Source organism: Protomyctophum bolini (genome assembly GCF_963924005.1).
Source record: "Protomyctophum bolini genome assembly, chromosome: 10".
NCBI classification, from domain to species: domain Eukaryota; kingdom Metazoa; phylum Chordata; class Actinopteri; order Myctophiformes; family Myctophidae; genus Protomyctophum; species Protomyctophum bolini.
Window position 1 is genome coordinate 8,543,159 of NC_137871.1, and position 22,363 is coordinate 8,565,521.

The 22,363-nt window shown below is 42.8% G+C and overlaps 1 protein-coding gene across 2 annotated transcripts; it reads right to left on the reverse strand.

The window, feature by feature from the left end:
* Window positions 1–2,703: 2,703 nt before the first annotated feature.
* pld7 (phospholipase D family, member 7) lies at window positions 2,704–21,949 on the reverse strand. Of its 2 annotated transcripts, XM_080773747.1 has the most exons (14): window positions 21,850–21,949; window positions 21,575–21,756; window positions 20,058–20,171; window positions 19,501–19,606; window positions 16,900–17,720; window positions 15,374–15,561; window positions 14,418–14,610; window positions 13,891–14,005; window positions 13,464–13,591; window positions 11,107–11,310; window positions 10,794–10,933; window positions 5,802–5,967; window positions 5,304–5,403; window positions 2,704–3,407 (listed from the first exon to the last, which is right to left on the reverse strand). In XM_080773747.1, exons 2-14 carry the CDS (start codon window positions 21,743–21,745, stop codon window positions 3,205–3,207), a joined length of 2,649 nt encoding a protein of 882 aa, XP_080629873.1. In that variant the 5' UTR covers window positions 21,746–21,756; window positions 21,850–21,949; the 3' UTR covers window positions 2,704–3,204. The 2 variants fall into 2 exon arrangements, with proteins under 2 accessions (XP_080629873.1, XP_080629874.1); XM_080773748.1 differs by lacking the exons at window positions 21,575–21,756; window positions 21,850–21,949 and adding an exon at window positions 20,645–20,872.
* Window positions 21,950–22,363: the final 414 nt, after the last annotated feature.

The window sequence follows — 22,363 nt, forward strand, 5'->3', positions numbered from 1 at the left end:
AGCCTACGACTTTAGTACTACTGTCTTAATTCTGTAGGCCTACTACCCACCAAAGAAGTCGGATATTCGTTTCTGAGCCTTAGCCATGTTGTAAATTAAAAAAAAACTAACATGACAACTGAGCTGACACTGTGACAGGACAGGTGAGGAGAGATTCATGTGCCCCGCGTAAAAGGTAAACCGGACAGAACCAGTCCAGCGCCGGCAGGTGGTCTGCATCAGAGTAATCTAGTGGTGACCCGCTTTGATCTCGCCGCGTTCCAAACATTGGAACTATCCAGGGAACTATCCCATTGAGTTAGAATGAGCACTTCCGCATTGCATTGTTACAATGGGAGTCAACAGCTATAGTGTCGCCACTCTTTTACTAGATCACTCACAACAACAAGAAAACATATGGCCTATCCACCAACATTAAAACCTCAATTCATGAAGTGTAAGAGGCCATAGGGACATTTGGTGACAAATTCACCTTCACCCGATGTGTATTAATTCATTGTTTTCATATTTTTATCCTTCAGTTGCCTTGGGAGTCGGGACTTCCCTTCATTTACATCTTGACTCACCTTTTATTTATGCCTTTAAAAAAACAGTTATAGCACTTTCATTCCTCTGTTGCTTAACAGCTGATGGTGTGGTGGTTGGGAGAGGCTGAGCAAGCTGTCTGTGTATTTATGTATGTATTTGTCTATCTGTGTATCTATACGCACCTCTCCTGAATGTCTGATGCTGGGAGTCTGGTGCAACGCACAGGTCCTAGTGAGACGTAGGAAGGGCCTGGACAAGTGGACAGGACTCAACCCACAGAGCTTAATAGTCCTTCCACTTGCCAGATTGATCTACCTGGCAGAGTAGTTCAACGGATTGTGTGGCCCTGGTCTTTCCCTAATGGGACTGATCGAGGGTGGCTACTGGGACGTAGGTAGCCACCTGAGTGAGGGGTATGATGCTGCGAGACCCGAAACCCTGATGACCTTGGGATACATATACATCACTGAGGACACGTCCCAGCCTCCAGGTGCATCCATGCAATGTTTTTTCGTTCCAGTGGGGGGAAGGCTTAAGCACATTGAAGAAGGCTTCTATGGGCATTATTTGCCCTTGTGTTAAATAAAAGGAACATTATTCAGAGCCCCTTTCCATTTTTGTGACAAATTGGTTGGAAGCATCAATATACATTTGTGGGGAGATTGTTGAGCAGTGTAGCTGCTTAAAGTTCTTCTCATTTTTACTAATGTATAAGATGTAGCACAAGGTTATAATATTGTGAAATCCATGATTCACCCATTCACACACCAATGGCGGTGGAGACCTTTGGATGGACTGCATGCAGTGGACAGTAGTACATTTACTTGAGTGCGGTATCATTTTATTTTTTAGCAACTGTGCTTTGAGTATTTGTATTTCTGGACACTTTCCAAAGACAGTACATCTGTATTGTTAGGGGAAAAGTTCAATTATAGCAACCCAATATGAGCTTGTAGATCTGCTATTTTCACCATTATCTATATCATACATGGGCAACTGGCAGCCACATTCAGCCCCCACCATATATTATTGATTCTATGTTGCTTATTGACTAGTATTAAAATGTTATTTGTTTTATGTCCAACGTATTTGTATTTAGTTCACAAGGTTAACATAACTACATGCATTTGAAATTAAATAAGTTACTTTTCAGGATTCCAATTAAAAAAAAATAATAATAATCTGGATTTCAATTCAAATGTAGCAAAAATCTACAATCTACAAGCTCAATGGGCTATTTTTGCTATGACAGTAATATGCAACGTGGCCCTCTGGAGGGAGTGCAGAAATATATAGTGGCCCTCTCCATACTCGAAGTTTCCCACCCCTGATCTAAATATTATGTTTTTAATTTGAGTTTCTGGAAAATCTTTTAATTATTATTTTAATGTCAATACAGCAATGAATTGATGTACTTTGTGATATGAAAATATTTTTAAAAGCACATACTTTTGAATACTCCAGTACCTTAATCCAGTTCAAAATTGATTGAGCAACTTTCACTTATAGTTGAGTAATATTTGATCTTTGAGTATCTATTCTAGCCTGTACTTTTTTCAACACAGCTTGGGACTTTTGGTTCTTTTCTAGCTAGATGGTTAAAACAGAGCCATCAGGGGGCACGGTGGCACAGTTGGTAGTGCTGTCGCCTCACAGCTAGAAGGTCCTGGGTTCGATTCCCGCTGGGGACGCTGTGGGCACTGGCGGCGTGTTCCCTCCTCTGCGTCATCAGTGCCCATACCCGAGGCGGGGGTTGGCGATAGGGCCTTTCTGTGTGGAGTTTGCATGTTCTCCCCGTGTCCCCTAGGGTAGATACCCTCACAAAAACATGCCGTAATCCTGGTCTCTAAAACTACCTCCCCCTGGCCAGCCGGGGCGCCTGATGGAGGGGAAAGGAACTGGTCGGAATAACGTGTCCCTTCCACGCGCTACGTCCGACCGGGGAAATTCCCCTCTGTCAGGTGAAAAGAAGCAGCTTGGACTCCTCATGCATAGAAGGAGGCATGAGGTCAGTCCGCTGCCCCCCCAGGTTGGCAGAGGAAGTGTAGCGCCCAGGATTACTTAGATAATTGGCACTGGGTGAAAAAGAAAAACTGGGTTACAAAATCGTGGGATAAAAATTAAAAAAAAAAAAAAAAAAAACAGAGCCATCAGACAAAAACACTACAAATGAAGTCTGAAAAAAACCCAACATTTTAATTGTATACTACAAAATGCACAAATATACAAAACAAATCTTTAATGTCTCAGATACTAGCTAATTTCAGTGAAGAAAACTCTTCACCAGAATACACAGTAGCAAAATTTAAGTCAAATCATACAAAAAAAAGAATGTTGGCTGATAACAAAAATTGCAAATATATACAGTAAAATAACCATCGCAGCCATAAAAGAAAGTTGCAAAATGACTCAGCACTGTGTATAGCTAGCAAGCAAACTTTGGTCCCTGTGCGTGTGCAAGTTCAAGTACTTAACCCATTTTGGGCGGGAACCCATTTTGGTTTTAGCATCATGTCGTGCTTTAGCTATTGAAAAATAGCAGATCTATAAGCTACGAGCTTGTACTGTAGGTCTGCTATTTTTGAAAAATCGAAGAGCGACTGACGTAGAAGACATGTTTAGAATCTGATCTCAGGTCAGAATGAAAACTGTCAGAGAAATACAAAGAAAGAAGAATCAGTGATGATGGTGCGGGCAGACGTATGGTCCGTTATCTGGGAGTGGAGTGGCGTAGTCAGACGTCCAGTCTCTGAGAAACAGCTCCTCCACTTGACTACGCAGCGTGACCTGGCCTGGCGCGACCTCTGACCCCGTCTGGTTCACCACCAGCCCCACCCCCGCTGTGTTGGTGAAATAGTCCTCAGACCAGTTGGACGTTCCTGTTTTGATGAGACAAGAAACAACCGCAACCTGGTTAATGTTTGGTAGATGGAGACAAGTTTATAAAGATAGAAGTCGTTTATCGCATACGCAACCTTTATTTGGCCTGGGTGAAAGGACAAAGAAATTGACAGGCTGCATCAGCCCTAGAGCCCTGTAGCAGTGTTGTTTTCGTCAGGCATGACGATAACGTAAATGACGACGTCAACGGCCCATTTTTCAGGACGAATACCTGACGTTGACGGAATAAACACAAAATATTCAGGACGAGACTGACGCACACACACACACGAGCTAAACAGCTTTCTTGGTTGACTAGACGAGACAAGACTAGACGAACATTTTAGTGGTTTGACTAACAAAGTTTCAGAATGCATGGAAATGTTCCGCCAATTGTGCGTGCAAAACTATCAGAAATGCTGCATCCTGTGACTGTCCTTGTGTGTGCATGCATGCACGCACGCACTCACGCACTCTCACGCACACATCCTCCCTCGGTTACTTTACTCTATCACACACACAACGCGTGTGCACACACACACCCTCCCTCGGTTACTTTACTCTATCACACACACACACACACACACACACACACACACAGTCCCACACGTATCAGTTGCAAGCTTTACATGTTGCAGTGTGCTAATGTGCAGCTCTCCACTCATAGCTTTTAAAAGTAATTTCCTCAGAAAAGTGACAAGTCCTAAACAAATTCTCCATGACTGTAGATAGATAGGAACTCTAATTAAATCCTTATGCCGAGATTAAATGTTAATTATATTGTAAACTAAACCTTTTCTTTCTTTGACAAACTATTCTAAGCCCTGGCCCCTCCCCTCCCTTCACGGCAAGTGCTCTGATGCGCGTGTGTGAGTGCATGCCATAGGGTGCATTTTTTTCCCCTTGAGTATAATGAGGCATTTTTATTTGTTATTGCTAATGATGAATAGGCTAGTTGTATTGTTATTATCCATAATTTCAATCTTCAAACTGAGATATATTTTATGATAATAGCCTACTGTTCAGTCATAAAATACAGTCATCATAAAATATATAATTTAAGATATGATTGTAATACGGACGGTAAAAAATGAAATACATATTTTATTTTTGTCGACTAAACTGACTAAAACCCTTTCGAGTTTTCGTCAACTAAAACTATCAAGGATGGAAATGACTAAAATGTGACTAAAACTAATAAGCATTTCGTCAAAAAGACTAAGACTGGCTAAAACATGCCTGCCAAAAACAACACTGCCCTGTAGTTGACTGATTAGTGCAAGTAAAGCACCATGTACATGTTTAATTGTGTATATAAACATAAATTGCTATCCATTTAGAACTGATTAACCAAACATTTTAAATATAAATGAAAGCACTTAAGCCGTCTAGACCAGGGGTCGTGAATGTTTTTCAGGCCAAGCCAAGGAGTCAAGGACCCAACACGCAACTACATTGTATAAAATTGTGTCGCACTCGCAGATTAAACTTTTCCATAGATGGCGTCATACTCAGACTTGTTGGACAGCACTGCCATCAATGTTGTGAAAATTAACGTTTTAAATTTTTGTTTACACATTACACAAAGATTTGGCCCCCTGTAGTAACTCTGAGGACCCCCTAGGGGTCCCAGACCCCCTGTTGAAGACCCCTGCTCTAGACTGGACCAGAGTTGGCTCTGTACTTCTCACTGCTTTCCCCTCCCCCATCTACATCAAATCTCTTAGCCAAAATGTGATGCATTGTGAGTTTGTAGATGAAGAGCTTTAAAAGATCCCCTTTCTTTTTTTCTGAAACAATTTGGAGATTAAAAATAAACCAGTTTCAACAAAGCCAAAAACAGATTATGAACAGTATAGTGTGTGTGTGTGTGCGTGCGTGTAGTCATATTTTACCTATATAGAGGACTCTGTCGGTGACCATGTACTTAGCATGGTTGACTCGAGCAAACGGGATCTTGCTCTGCTCTGCTGTTGATGGCACCACAAACACTCTCTGGAAAAAACAAAGAAACAACAGATTCAAGTTAACACAGACCAATACCTTTTTTTTTTAAAGATCACAACAACACAAAGCATCGCATTACAACGCACTGCGGTTTGTATTATGGCTTGGATAAAAACCTTCAGAATTAGTGTTCCCCCTTGAGTGAATCCTGTCTGGATACTTCCTTTGCCTCCATTACCAATTCATTCCAGACAAAAATTGCATGTATTCAGCTGGAAAAGGGGTACAGTAAATTATCCCCTCATTGCCCTATCAGCTTTCTCTCTCAATTACGATAATGTATGCATGTATGATAATGCATTTTAGTCACAACACACTGCCATATGACGGAGTAAAAACTATGCGACAGATTGAGCGACAGATATAAGACAGATAATCCAACGTACTATGTTGATGTTGCATCTCAGTGGGGGTCGGTGGAGGACTAGCAGAGACTGGAGAAAGATGAACATGGATTCTGAAGAATGCTGCCAGCAGCTCACCATCAACCGGACCTCCACACCTCTGGTGCAGGCTGCCGACCGCAGGGCCGAGTCTATAGCAGGCCAGAACCTGGCGGCACAAATAAAATAAGCATACCACCATCAATACATGTCATTGTCTTCTCACAGCTTTGGCCATATTCTGTATAACATACAGATCCTTCTAAAAGAAATGGAATATCATGGAGAAGTAAATTTTCTTCGTGAAACTTTAATATATTCTGGATTCAGCATAAAGTGATATAATTATATATAGAATATTTAAAGCCCTTTGTTTTAATCTTGACGATTATGCCAACAGAAAATTACATGTTACCACGAAAAAGAGATTTATAATAGAGAAATGTCGACCATCTGAAAAAGTTGTTTAGTTAGTTTATGTCCTCAATACTTGGTCTGGTCTACTTTTGAACAGATTTAATCAATGGAGCGTGGCATGGACGTGATCAGGCTGTGGCACTGTTGAGGTTGGTTTTGATAGCAGCCGTAAGCTAATCTTATTGTTGAGTCTAGTGTCGAACACCGTCCTCTTGACAATACAACATACTGTAGATTCTCTGTGGGGTTCAGGTCAAGCCAGTTGGCTGGTCAGTTAAGCACAGTAAACAGCAGTGCGTCTACAGTATGCAAAAATGCTTACTGTCCCAAAAATACCAAAAGTTACAATAGGAGGCAGGGCGTTTAGGTCCCAGGCACCGCAGCTGTGGAACCTTCTCCCGGCTTCGGTCCGTGGGGCTGACACGCTCTGCACATTCAAGACTAGGTTGAAAACCTTTCTCTACGACAAAGCCTATGGCCAGACTTGTCTCCGGGTCTAGCTGGATACCATGGTCGTACATTGTTGTGTGGGTTTGTCTCCCAGCAGTACTTGTAAATTTGTAATATACACTATATAGGCTCCAGTAAGGCCTGCCACTAATCCAACATCCGGGGAATCTCTCCCCGGAGTCTCTTTTCGTCCTCCCCGTCGCAGTTCTGTGGACCTCTAATATTAACCCCCAACTGACTGCCGAGTGTGACCGTGGATCAGGCCTCTTCATGGAGCCCATCAGAAGTGTGACCTGGACCCGGCCTCACAGAGCTCGACCTGGACCAGATGTGGACCAGACCCCTCCACGGAGCCCACCTGCCTATTCTCTCTCTCTTTCTCTCTCTGTCCATCTCTCTCTCTCTCCCTCTACCCCCCCCCCCACCCCCCCCCCGACACGGTCGAGGCAGATGGCCGCACACCCTAGAGTCGGGTTCTGCCTGACTTTCCTTCCTAAAGGGGAGTTTTTCGTTACCATTGTCGCAATATTGCTTGCTCTGGGTGGATCTTTGTTGGTTGTAAAGTGTCTTGAGACAACTTGTTGTGATTTGACACTATAATAAAATTGAATTGAATTGAGTAAGAGTTGGTCAGTAGTATTTTTGGCACTGTGGGCTGCAGTTGCCAAGCCCTGCTGGAAAAGGAAATCAGCATCTCATAAAGCTTGTCAACATACGGAAGCACCCAAGTTCCCAGATATTATTATTTTTTAGAAGAGGATGTACACAAACCATTTTCTTTCACAATAAATTGTTCTCCATTTTGGATTGATTTTTTTCACCTTTTCACCAGAAACCTGTGGCCTGTAGAATGATGTTACCATAGGTGTCTCACACAAAGACTTGTGAGAATTCTATAACAAGAGATGAAATGTTTTTGGAATCACCACTAGATGGCGCATCACTCCAAGATGGCGGCAGTGCTGTCTGAATTAATGTTAATGCAATGCCAAAAGCATGCACAGTAGTGCTTGCATGTACATACATGCGCACAGCACACATTCACCCTGGCATTCTGAATGAATATGTTCATTTCTGCTTTGATCCACTCAGAAATATGATAAATAAATAAATGAGTAAATCATTATAGTAGTATGCTTAGTTATAATACCTTTTCACTGACCAGTTCTGTAGAAGCATTAAATATATGATAGTAGAATAGGATAAAAAAAACTGTTTGTTTGTACAATGTACAGCATGACTTTAATGTTTTTTTTAAAGCAACCGGAAGTTGTGTCATCACACCAAAATGGTGGAGGCACTGGGCGCTGGTTGTTACCATGGGTCTTAATGGGAGTTTCGTCTCGTTATAGAATCTCTTTAGCTGAATTCCAATACCCAATAATATTTCATAGTAAAAGACACAAAGGCCACACAGATGAGGCAGATTTGACTCTGAACAGCCTCACATTACCCCCCAAAACCGGGAGGCATAATTTTCCCTTAATACCACACGCTACCTCGTCTTATGTCTCTCTAGAAGCATTAATATTACAAATGAGTTGCTTGCTGAAGTCAGAAATGACCACAGAACATCGGCGTTATCAAAACCAGTCTAGGATTGCTGAAGGCCAAAAAAAGAAGGATTTTTATAAAAATGGTTTGACATCAATAAAAAGGACCTAAAGACGCCTATACACCAAGGCACCCCGTGGTTTTGATTCTAAAGATGTGTATACACGTTATTAGCAGACACAAATTTGTGGGTGTAGAATTCTAGGAAATGAAATAATAGATGGTGTAGTAAATAAAATGAATAAACAATGACTGTCTGCTCTGTATAATGTATTTCCAGTAATATTAACCTGTTCATATTTCCTTTGACTATAAAATTGTCTTATTGATTTTATAGGCTATTATATAAGGTTGCCTACCTATGACACTTCCTGCAGCAGCTGTTAAATCTCAGAGCGTATGAGTCTGTATATCGCTGGCAGCGAAACCTTTAATAAATTGCACTAAAGTCATTTTATGCATAACGGCAGAGTGCCAAAGAGCATTCAGCCACCACATGAATCTAATTACCCCGACCTGCACAAAGTTATTTATAGATGGAGTATAGCTGTGATTCAACAAGTAACACGGGCGACATCCAATGCCTAATTACAATATACTCCATCACATGACGTTGTTGCTTGCCAAAAACAACTGATCTAAAACCTATCAACATGCGATGGATATGGCTGAGATAACAAAGAACTGTTGCTATGCCGAGGCTTTTTCTTTAAAGATCACTGATATACTGCTGAACTAATGGCCCCTACAGCTCCTACAGTCTGGGATGTTCTGCGTCTGCTGTCTGCCTGCATGACAGGATCATCATGCAGTTGCGCGCTCCAGTGAAATTGCACGGCTGAGAAAGATTAGTTAATTTGTGTCGGATAAGGACTTATGGGTGGGTTTTCCGCTAGATATGTCTGTTTAGGGTGTGTTTTAGCACCGGGGATTTCACTTGAAAGGCTCTATGGAAACACACTTCCGATGTGGTTTATCAACATTATTATAGTGAAATGCGTAACAGCAACATTGGGCTAATATAGCTGCCAATACGTACTACACAGGGATTTAGATTTACCCAAGGAATAAAGGTTATATTATCATCTGGTCTGATCATCTATCGATAGTCGACAGACAGACAGTGTCTGTGAGCAGTGAGCACAGCTGTCCTGTGCTCTCATTGGCTGTAATACAGGCCTTCTCGGGACGCGGTTGCAACCCAGTTCATACTGTATGATGGCCAGTCGGCGAGAGAGCCAAATATTAAACCTGCTAGATATTCAGAAACGGTCGGGAAGGCGTCGGCTTTTTATCGGCGCTAGATCTTCTCGCAGCTCCTTTCACACACTGCGAGCAAAACCTCTGTGATCAAAGCCAGAGTTTGTTCTTTTAAAGGTAGAGTAAGTGATTTCACTTCTCCTCTCTACTATAGAGTGTGCTGAGTTCCTCCCTGTCCCCAGTTAACCCCTGGGGGTCAAAAAAACCTTAGGTTTCGTTTTTGACTCTCTATCCTGATTGGACGAAGGCTTAGGTCCCACAGCCAAAAACGAAACCTAAGGTTTTTTGAGTGAAATCACTTACTCTACCTTTAATACACGATAGTTTACACACAGTTAACATGCCAGTGGCCTTGTTGTTCGCCACAGGGAAAAAGGAAAACTTCCATGAGCACCCCTCCCCTCTTCTCTCTGTAGGCTACTTTCTGTCGACTATACTCTCTCAATCTTCCCCTCTTTCTCTCTCACTCTCCCCCGGTCTCCATTATGCCTTTTGTTCTGCTTTTGTCTTTCTCTCGATGTCTCTGCCTGTTTCTCCAACTTCTTATCTCTTTCCCCTCAGGCATTATGTTGTGCTCCATTTCAGTTGCGCCCTCGCTCTCTCAGTTTCACTTGTTCTTAACCGAACAACCCCATTCCCAAGGGCACTGACGGGGCTATAAGGTGGGGCTCATTGGGAGATATCATTCAGATCTTGAATTGTGACTGTTCACAGCGTTTCTCTTTGCCTTTCTCGTATCCCTCATTTATTTTTCCTGCATCACCCAATAGCACGCTTTCTGCCTCCGTGCCTCCGTTTAAAAACTCAAATGAGAACTATGTTCTTGCGTCGGATCAGGAGTTTTGTCGGCGAGCCCTAAAATTAGCATAATCGCAAAATCCGAGCAAATATCGTGCAGTGTGTTAAACACAACTAGACCGGTGCAGGGCAAACTCACCGGTCAAACTCTACAAGCTCATAGCGCGCTACGAGCTTGTAGATCTGCTATTTTTGAAAAATCGTGAAAATATTCTTTTCAGAAAACTGGAGGATTTAGAATAAATTTCGAGGTCAGGCCTAAATGTGTTAAGGAGCCTGGCCAGGGGCCCTGTCCAGAGCCCGCGTAGAGGCCCTTCGTGGCGGTTCTGGACAACCATGGGTCCGACCGACTCGACACAGGGCACTGCACTCCCTGTGGGGGTGTGGAACACAATTTGAAGTCGGCGGAGAGAACGGTTCTCGCGTTTCGTGGATTACAGGCATACGTACACTCAGACATGGTGCATTCATATACAAGATGATAACATAACTTGTGAGTGGAGTGCAGCCTCTGACCTGAGCGGCTCTGTGTACTGAGATAAAGGCAGGTAATCCATCACAGAGATGTAGACGGATTTCCGAGCGTCTGAGATCACAGACAAGATGGAGGCCAGATCGTCTGTTCGACCACGGGCAGAGATCTGGGGTGGCGCACTCTGATGGGCAGACAAACAGAAAGGTAAATTGTTAAGACAAGCAGGTACGCAGATATGAGGACCACATTGGGTCCTGGTCCCTGCTGTGCTGTGCTGTCGGTGGATTGTTTAAATACACTGAGGCCGACGGTCTGCATCTTTGTCAGTATTGCATTCTATACCACTGAACTCACAGACAGGTAGACACGAGCAGGCACTCCATTGAGCTTCAGATGCAGGGGATGCAGGGCGCTGGACAGGGCAGAAAAACGACCAGGCCAGTAAGGTGGTAGGGAAGCATTTTTCTCAGCACCGATGTTCCAGTACACCCCGAATATACGTGAGGCGTCCTGTGCCAAGCAGCTGCAGTCCTCCACTGAGACTCCAACCTCCTTTACCTGGGATCAAAACAAAAGTGTGATCTTTAACAGAATTTATATTATGATGGAACAGAATGTCTGTTGCATGCTTTTATTCAATGTAAATTATAGTGGTGGGCATAGATACATTTTAATCTTGATTAATCTCACTGCAATCCTGGAGTTAATCTCGATTAAAATGGCTCATTTGAACTTTGCCGAAGGCATTCAAAATACGTGTGCTACCTAAATAATGACCAGAAGTAAGTCCTTGTGAACAGGTTTAGACCAGGAGCCCTAATTATGGATACAACTAGACTATTAATAGTATACCTTATATTTCATATTGTGAGTTTGTAGAACTGTTCACTTCAGTGTTGCCAAGTCATTATAAACTACTTTGGACTTCAGCACTATAGTTGCTTATTTTAGACTTATTTTCGGATTTTCTGACTGCTGCCTGGATATGGATATGGACTTATGGCTCCATCGCTGCCTCTTTCTCAACTTTTTGTTGGCGTTGCCGTTTACAACAGACTACACAGGGAGTCAGGGATGAGTGCACTGACTCCGTCTCCGTGCTCCGCCTCCTCTCTACAGGGCGCGTTCGGAAATACCACACCGGAGCGCACTCGCCTATTAGTTTGCATTGCACAGTGGGCTCAGTGCGCCATTTCCGAAACGCCCACATTCACACACACGGACGGCCCGCCTCCTGGCCACTGCAGACCCAGCTCCCAGACCCAATTTTGAGAATAGATTAACGGCAATATGTTTGTTTTTTTATCGCGCGATAAGAGTCTTGCGTCACGCAGCACGTTAACACCGATAACGGCCCAGCAGTGGTAAATTACTACACCGTGTCTACTACACCAAGGCCAGGTTGTCTAGAATGTATAATGTTTTGTCTCTTGAGTGGGATAGATGTCGGAAAACTCCTGCAGACCTCATCCATACCCTTCTCTACACAAATATTGGACAGATATCTTTTAATTACTCATCAGCGACAGTCGGGCAAAGAGTGGAGCCCACACCTTTGGGGGCTCCGTTTGGTGTTTTGCCCTCGGTACCGTCACTCTCTAAACCAGAGAGGGATGTTTTGGCTTGTATCATCTGTTAGCTAGAACTGGAAATCACCCACTTCCCCTTCTCACACTCACTGGATTAGGGACACCCTGTACTGTGTAAAACTGGAGCAGATTAGACTCTCATTAAATGGTTCTTCTGATGGATATGGGGTCCATTCATTTCAGAAATTATATCAGTCTCTGCTTGAGGATGTGTGAGGTCTGCTGGACTTTTGACTTGAAGGTTTACTGTGCTGTGATGCAACGCGGATTATGGATGTATCGTGTACTTGTAATTGTTTGTCAGATGTCTTGTACTGTTGTTTTGTGTCTTTTTTTGTCTGCCTTTTATGTTTCAACTCTTATTGATCCTGTACTTTTGTTTTCTGTTCTTTTTTCTTTGGGGTGAAAATTCAATGTGTCTATTCTTTTACATTACACTTGTGGGGTTTATTAAGAGAAGCTGTTAATGGCACCATTTTTTGTTTTTCATCCAGTATTGAATGCTTCCGTTAAAAAAACAATAAACAAAGTTTCAAAAAGACAATTGTTAATACATGCTGGGGCAGTCTTTTGAACAAAAGTCACATTGGTTCAGCTCTCCAGAGTTCCCGTATACAAAGAAACGTCCAACATGGTTATCAGCTGGATACGAAGTTAACGCTTGTGCAGGTTCGTAACCGATCTCATTTTAATGGAATTGAAAAGAACATGAAACTGTTCTTAATTCTCAGGACGTCTGGAGACGTCTTGGGCACAAATTGGGATAAGTTACATTGTTAATATAAACATCAGCAGTAGGCAGATGAGCCTTTAGTCTTTCACCAATTTGGTCCCAAAAAACAGCACGTCTTAAAATATTGGCATGGGATTTCACATGCAAACTATAGGGGGTTTTCTCTCCAGCTATGCACACATGGAAGATATAGCCAAAGATAAAGTTCTTCAGCTCTTTAGTAAAATAAATAAATAAAAAATGTTATGATGGCACTGAGTTGGGCAGAAGACCAAATCCCACCAGAGGCCTCTCTCTTGTCCTGTGTCTTCGCTACACTAACATGCACACTAGCATGGCGATGCCACACTGGCATGGCGATGCCAGTGTGTGTAGAGTTCTGACAGTACCTGGCTAAGGGAACGCCAGTCCATGTTGGCGCTGCCCAGGTACATGTGTTTCTGATCCACCACCCACAGCTTGGTGTGGACGATTCCTCCCGTTAGTGACCCTAGATCCACCTCCCTCACATCAGCACCTGAGACGGAGAATAAGAACAAAAGCATTGTTTTCTGAAAGTAAAACATGCTATCCAGTGTACTGTACACCCGATTGTTGCCGATAGAAAGAGTAAAATGAACATTGAACAGAGACTCGACACAACACTGCAGCTTGCATATACAATTTATGTATTATAGGCCTTTGTCAGAATGATAAGCCATCAGAATATATAAATAAATTGGTTTGTATGGAAGTTGCAGTGTTGCATTTAGTATCTCCACTCCCAAAACATTATAATTAGATTGAAATGAGTAGATAAATAGAACTACATTATACCTGTTCCAGCCAGCTGTTGTGTGTCCTGAGGTGAGGTCTGAGGCGAATTTACAGCGATCTGAAGATTCACGCCTCTGTTCTCCAGATGCATCAGCTTCTCAAAAACCTCTCTCCCCTGGAGAAAAACAAATAAACTGTTCACATAAAGATATTTTAACTCGATAGGCTGTCATAATACTAACGGGAACCTTCACTTCAGTAGGATTTAAAAAGGGAGTCTAAAAAGTACTTTTATTCAATCAAATAGAGATCAAATGTGATATTTTAACTTAAATTAAGGGCATATTTAGAATAATGAAAATGTTTAATTTCTCTATTTGGCTGGCACTAGAAATGGGCAGCTCGAAATGTTATCGTCAAAAATGGTTCAACCACTACTCAACTGCTTTCCACTATGGAATATATAATACCCGTCCATACCCAGGGATATGCACACTCAAAAGGATTTGCAGTTTGGCCCGGACAGCTGCCATTGCTGTCTGAGCACCTAGGCTGGTAATCACAATCCCGACGACCTTTTCTGCTACCTTGTTGTTGTTCACCTGGGAGTCTGTAGCTTCAGGGAGGTCGCTGCTTCTGAGGGTGAAGTAGAAAGCGGCGATGTCCACAGACCGGTTGGCTTGTTCCAACAGACTGAGCCAACCAGCGGTCACACTGGGCAGGGCCGGAGGTGGCGAGGACGGGTACAAACCTATAGGCATACTCTCTAACAGACGCACTCTGGAGAAGACACACACACACACACAGTTTATACATGTGAAAATACCAGTATGACGCCCTGAGGGCGAGAAGAGGTTGCGCTGCCTGAAACAACAGTTCTAGAATGCCCAAATATGGATCTTTTTTAAGGGGCTCCTATGCTTTTAGTGTGTGTGTGTGTGTGTGTGTGTGTGTGTGTGTGTGTGTGTGTGTGTGTGTGTGTGTGTGTGTGTGTGTGTGAACACAAACTTTGTCCTAACTCAAACATTAGATGCCATTGATAATGAATGGCCAGTTTTGAGTGTTTGGGTAAACAAACATTGAAGACGTAGGTTGAGGACGCAAATTCTAATTGGCCGGAATGAGATGATGTATGATGATGTACAATGATAAGAGTGCCCCTCACTTCACAAAAGTGTGATTTCTTAGGCCGTAAAAGGTGTGCTAATTATTAAGGCCAGGCGGAGCCTCTGGCCAGCCCAGTTAGGGCCGAGCCCTAATTTTCGGGCCTTGAACTCTAGTTTTCGCTGGATGCTGGCCGTGGCTGCGCTAATAATTTTGGGGCAGTCCTGTTTGATGAGGTCAGTGTCGTGATCTTCATATATGGAGACAGCCATATATGGAGCTTGTCACAAGTCGGGACGGACTGACTGACAGGTTTTCATAGTAGTCACCATTAATTTCATATATCAGCCTATCACAACAAGACATTTGGACATAATAATGGTTCATGTACAAAAACAACAGGGACATGAGTGGAGACAGTAACACGTCAGTCTCTCACCGGCAGTCTGTGCTGCAGGGCTCCTGCACCACGCCCAGGCCTTCCAGCCAGTGCAGCTCCAGCTGCGCCAGGAGGTGTTCCACAGACCTGGGCAGACCGTACTGCCACACATGCAGCCCAAGTCCTCCGAGCAGGAGCAGAGTGGTGGGCAAGAGGCAGAACATGGCAAAACTGGAGCATGTTGATTTCTGACAAAATGGGACAGAAAACATGATATTAAGACGCTTGTTCACAGATTAACATTGTTTATACAGTAATGATACATACATTAAGTAAGGAGCCTTTGGCTCCAACGGTTCCCGAGCCATGTGGGCCCATAGAAAGCAGGAGTCTTATCTCCCGTTTCTCCAGCAACCATAAGCCCTGATGTACACACACCCCTGGACATGGTGCTAGTTTGGCACAGGGACTTACCTCCAATCCAACCCTTGATGCTGAGTGCCATACATGAAGGCACATTAGGTATAATTACTTTAGTCTTTGGTAAGGTCATGCATGCTATAATAATTATTATCTTAATTGGGGTATGGCTGGAGATCTTGAAGGACACTTTCGTGCTTTTGACGTGTATTTCATTTAATTGTTGATGGTTATCATGGTTGAACTTGTAGAAAGTCCATAGACAGATGACAGTCTAGCCATTTCAGCCTTTCTGTGTTCCTACAATTCCCATCATTACATCACCCAAATTCATATGGTCACTCTGAACTGGGTATATTATTTTGAGTAGCAACTATATTTGGGTTGTACAGATGTTACCTCACATCACTTCACTGAAATAAACTTTTCAGCACAACTTCAGCAGCGCTTCTGAGTCACAGAAGACTGCTCAGTTTCTGGGTCGGGGTGCAAATTGAACATCAAAATGACTAAACAGCGATAATATTGAAAAAACAAAGTAGCCACAAGATCTTGATTACTAGATTCACTACCAACCAAACCATGAAACCAGGAAATTTGAATTAGTCACCTAAATGCACCTCACCTCTCAACGCTTTAACCGATTCGTTGCCATAGCCCAACTACTCCCAGTAATCATGGTAAAATAAATACATGTAAATACAGGCTGTGGCATACAGGCCTTTGATTCATGGGCGTGTAACATTCCACATGAGTCAGTTCCATTTCACACCAGTGACTTCATCTGATCGCTACACAGCCATGTGAGGGAGCACAGAACCAATAAGTACAAGACTGACCTGTAAAGGAAACCCTGATTCAATCCTTCTTGGGAATAACCACGCTCTTAAGATTTGGGAGAAAACAAAGCAGGACTTGACCTCAGCAATGTTCTTCAACAAGCTGAATAAAAAGTTTGCCTAAATCAAGTCTCATTATATAACAAAAGGGGGATTTTGGACTACAAACAATATTTCCCATGTTTTTCATGGAGCTTCCCTCTAGTCAGACTGTAGTAGTTGATGACAGTGCAGAGCTAAAGTGCTAATAACATGCCATTACATAAAATTATCATGTTTCCTTCAACAGCAGGAAGCTATTAACTCAGTAGAACAGCAAAAACTCACCTTTGCGGGGAGCTTTACTTTGGTCTTGGCTGGTGTTGGGATAACTGTTGCAGCAGCGGGGTCATCTGTATCAGGGATCCGCTCTGCAGGAGCCGAGGACAATGTCGGAACATTCTCTGGTTCGCTGTATGATTCATCATGATGCGCTTCATCTGACTCACTGACTGTCAGAACACCAGACTCAACAGCAGCTGTATCGTCCACACTCTGAATGTCCGACGACGAGTCGTCATCTTCTTCAATATCCAGAATAGGTTTAATCAGCTCCGACTCCCACGGAGGCTCTTCATCTGCGATCGAGGTCACTTGGCCGGCGTCCCCGGCTTCACCCTTACCGTCAACAGGGGTGGTGCACTCTCCGCCAATGACACTTGCATCGACCTCGCTCTCCTGCATCTCACCAACACTAACCTCACTCGAGAGGTGCGGTATTGTGTGGTCCTCCGGGCTCACATTGGTTTGTACCTCTGATGTCCGGTGTGCTGGTTCTGCTCTGAGGGCAGGTCTAGCAGTGACAACGACGACATTCTGCTGCTCCGGCTCCTCCACCAGGCTGTACGCTGCGACGCCTACCGGGAGGCTCATGGGCAGCTCTGAGGCAGCTTGCTCTGCACCGCTGACTCTAGGGACTCGCACCGATGGCAGAAGAAGGGCCATTTCTCGACTGGCACTGGGGACCGTAGATTTAGGGACCTCCCCGCTGTCAGGTGTGTGGCTGACTCCATCTCGTTTGGAGAGGAGAGATTCTGGGTTGTGAACAGCAGTGGGACGTTTTTTGGTCAAGGCGCTCAGAGTAGGGATCCGTGAGAGGGGTTGCCTCCCTGTATAGGGATGGAACAAGGATTAGTTTGAGTGATTTACATACAGTCAGCATGGGGCCCTTCAAGGCACACATTCAAGCAATACCGGTAATTCAGTCCTGTAGGTTTGCACCTGACAACAACCAATCAGACTCTTACTCACCACTTGAGTGAAGCCTCTAGGCCTGAGTTTACAGTCAGCTACACTCTGAACACCCACATCTTCAGACTTGACCTAACTTCACTAGCAATCCTTAATTCCTTTTATTACTTGCCTATTTAAATAGTTGCTAGTTATACATGTTCACACATGCTATGTCCATCTAAAGAATATACCGTCTCCGGTTTTCTTATCCACAAACTGCACACGGTTTGCTTGTCCACAGTTGCAAAATGTGTTGTTTTTCAACAGATAACTGATATCCTATCCTAGTAGTTACATTACCACAAAAATGATTTATTTGCACTCTTTACTAGACCATTTACATGGTTTCTGGTTTATTTTTTTTGTTTAATCAAATGTTTATTTACCGTCGCTTGTTGACCAGGGTTCATGCCCTCTACTCCAATTTTACACTTTGTACGTCACTCTGGATAAGAGCACCTGCTAAACGCCAAAACCTAATGAATTGTATTTGTCTTCATAGTAAAGTGTACAGCTATGTACACTTTCTGTCCTGTACAGAGTCTAACGACTCATTGATTAAATAGATCTTTTGTCTAGAACAAACACTTTCCTGTAAATCAACGTTCTCAACCTACCATACTGGTATACACATTGTAGCTAGCAATGTTGAAGTGTAGGGATGCTTTTAGATGGCTTTATGACTATGTTGAAGAACGGCTTCTTGTAGACAAACCTTGGCATCTGATTTTCCTATCATCCCGGTAGGCAAATGGTTACATGCATTTTAATACTAGGTGACGGTATCACCTTGGTGATGAACCATTTGCCTTCTGTTGACTCACATAACAGACAACAATTCCATAATCTCGAATTCTATATAGTCTGGAACAATACCTACTGGAAGCAAAGATGAAAGCAATCATCTGTTCGTCATTTACGTTCAAGAAAATAACATTTTTAATATATTTAACCCAAAAACAACTTCTAAATCATAATCACATTTTTGAGCCGTCAGGTCACACATACACACGCACACGAAACAACTGTTCTTGACTCCTGACAGACACACACACACACACGTGATTTTCTGAAAAACGTAGGTAAATCTAAAATGACACAGATGCCTTCCTGGTTTTAAATTCATAACAACATTTGGGCTTTCCAGTCAGGTCCAGTCTTAATGGGTTCAAATATATATTTTCATTTCTGCTAAGCAGATTCGACTAATTTGATTTACAGTAGGACAAATTTAGGCGGGGCATCCGCTTTACCCACGAATCATTTTCTGCGCTTCCGACTGTATGACGGATGCATTATTTGAAAATGATGTGAGTCAACTGTCTGGAGAGACTAGTCCCTCTGTGTCCCATAACTAGGTCTGCTCCATTAGCATGTGGGCTCGTGCCCAGCAGCACATCATGCCTGTTATGTGCTAGGTCTGCACACCCATTTAAAAAGGCGACTCCAGATATGCCAGATTCCCCGCTCAGTTACTCGGTGAAAGCAGCTCAATCACATGACCGAGGTCAAAGATACATTCATGTTGAGGACACTGACGAAGGAAGGTTGTTTTTCCGAAACGAGTGCATTCACTGACACTGTTGCCTGTTGGCCAGCTAAACCCGTTTTAATGTTTCAAACACAGGCGTTTATTCTCGCAGACTATTTGCTAACCTGCTCTGCGGCTCATGTCTTCATTGTCATCTGGGTCCCTCCTCTCCATGTCCTCCTCTAGTGGCACACGTTCCAATACAACAGTACATGACTTAACGCTTAGAGCCTGGAGAAAAGATAGCTTTAGTAAACAGACACTTGTGTACTTAAACAATTATTATTCATTTTAATACACCGTTTAAAAAAAGACTTGTTTTAAAGCTGTAATGGTCTTCAAATGATTGTATAATTATTATTGTGTAGGCCTAATCATCAGGAAAAACATTCATGTTTTGGAAAAAAGGCTAAATATATAAATTCATGAATACATTTTAGTACACAATCACAAACATACCGTAATAATGTCATGGGTTTACAGGATATACACAAATTCTCATATTTTGTGCCTTCTTAAACATATTAAGCACAGCATTACACATGTGCTCCCACAGTCTACCTACACATGCAAACATTCACCTCTCATCATATGGGTTTCTTTGACAGCATCTGTCCAAACACGGGTATTTATTTTATTGTATCGACTTGCTACTATAGTAGCTACTAGAGAGGGCTCCTACCACTGTACTTGACGCCTCATCGACTTCCTCTTCTGGCTGAGAAGGGCTCTCATCTCGGTCCAGCCTCTGGTTCTTCTGACTCGGCACAGACTCAGCGTCTGAGTCATCTGACTCCTGTAGGCAGGGAGGATCAATTATTCACATTCTCAGCAGGGGCTGGGCAATATAGCGAATTCTTGAACATGACAGAGAACATTTGGTTGGGCAATGTAAACAATGCGATATCAATGATATAGCCGCCTACTGATGTTACATCATCTTAAAAAATACATATTAAATAAATAAAAATTAAATGCACACAATTAACCCCAAAAAATGCGTTAGAAACCCCATGATGGAACGATCACAAATAGAGGGGACGGGCCGCGTGGGTGCCTACTGCCTAGGGAGCAATATCCAAATGCAAAACAAACAAATGCAAAACAAAGTTAACATCGATAAGAGGCAACGCCGCACTACCTAAATTAGGCATTATTGTCCATACCAGCAAAGTGATGGTAACACATCATACAGGTAGGCTATATTAGTAATACATATAAAACACAGATAGGCAGTGTAATGTAATACGTAATGTCTATCTTTCTTACCATGGTGTGATGTCTGAGGTGTGTTAAACCGTTAACTGTAAAGTACGGTAGACTGAACTACACCCATTCACAATCAATTAAAAAACGGAATTATTTTCTGGTAAACAACGTTAAATATAATGGTAATATAGACGTCTCTAGCATTACATGCGGTTTATTATATCAATTCGTTTACGCAAACTAGTTTTATGCACTGCCTTATTTTTCTTCCACGCTGCCTGCGAGCTACGTGGCTGAGAGACGTCAGTGAGGAAGTCCACATCCCATAGCGCGAGAGACGGTCGCGTTGTGATTGGCAGTAAATTTAGGCATAGAGAAAGACGTTTTTGTGGTTAATATTATATTAAGTAAAATATATAAGAACTCTTCATTGGAATCTCTCATGCAATGCCTGACACACAAAATATGTACAGTTGTAATAATAATAATAATAATAATAATAATGAAGGCATACATGTAGGATGATGTAGCGTACGTACTTGAACTTGAAGATGCTTGCTTGCCTACTCCTGAACTTATAAATATTTTACGTGTATTATAAGCTGCAAAGTGACACGTGTCGGGGCGGGGGGAGCGGGAGATTAGTGTTTCTCAAGTTTATAGAAAGAGACCTTATCACTCATCAGCTTCTCAAAGTAAGCGACCGACATAGCAAAACCTGTTATCTAAAACCCTGTAGAATAGCTGTAACTTTTCGAAGTTGGCTAACGACTTAACTCTAATTAAATTTCCCCTTCAGTCTATTTCCACCTAATCTAATGGATAAACAAACTACTTCTATTGTCTCCTCGCCAACTAGCCAATCACGTCGCGACCGTCCCTCTGGGATATGGGTTTTCTACCTTTCCGTAGGGTGAGGAGGAGGGAGCAGGGAGGCGGAAAAGCTTAGCAAGAATAAAAATAACCCAGCCAGTGAGTATGGAAACGCACCTCCCAGTCCGACTCCTCATCATGGTCCACATACCCCGGTGACGGGGCGATGGTATTGGTATGGCGGGTGGACCTCCGTCTATCCGTGCTTGTTGATGATGATGATGTTGATGAAGATGGTTGTGGTACAGTCCTGCTTCCTTGTCTCGTAATCGGCATCCTCGCCCTCATGTAACCGTTACCTGATTTACAACTTAAACACAATTGTTGTTACTTTGTAACTATAGTTGATGATTGAATAATTGAACTATTTCATAAAGTTGCAATAACGCAACTTTATGAAAATGAAACTGTCCTCAGTAGCCGTCGCCAGGCGCGTTTTGTTTTTGAATTTGAATGACTCGTCGTCGAAGCGTGTTTGTCAACTCAAAAGGCATAAACAAAAGATTGAAGAAACCGCGATTTCCTGTCCTCTGCTCATTGATTGGTGGATGGTCCCATGGGACTCCACCCATCGACGCTATAAAATGACGTTACACCCATTTCAGTGACTTGTTTAAGTATGTCACCCCAGAGGTCGCTGTTTTTTTTGTTTGTTTTTTTCATTTCGGCAAATTCACTGCGAGAGCGACTAACACTAAATACTTCTAATACTGTCGCCTGTTTCGATGTTATTCCGTGGCTTGAGAAATAATACATATTCCTAATACCCCAATTAATAGCAACCACTCTGATAACAACATGTTAATCCATGACATTGAGGTATGTCTCCAGTAGGCATTGCCTTCTGCTCAATTCTATAATAATAATTCTATCCTACATTTTGTCACTTCACTCATGCACTGTAAC

Bases quoted from the DNA above. Each gene is read 5' to 3' on its own strand.
- pld7 (XM_080773747.1), bottom strand. From the start codon at position 21,745: ATGAGGGCGAGGATGCCGATTACGAGACAAGGAAGCAGGACTGTACCA. The intron at 19,607-20,057 runs GTAGGAGCCCTC...TCTTTTCTCCAG, and splicing joins ATGAGGCGTCAAGTACAGTG to GCTCTAAGCGTTAAGTCATG. The intron at 5,404-5,801 runs GTACGTTGGATT...TGTTTTTTCCAG, and splicing joins TGAGATGCAACATCAACATA to AGAGTGTTTGTGGTGCCATC.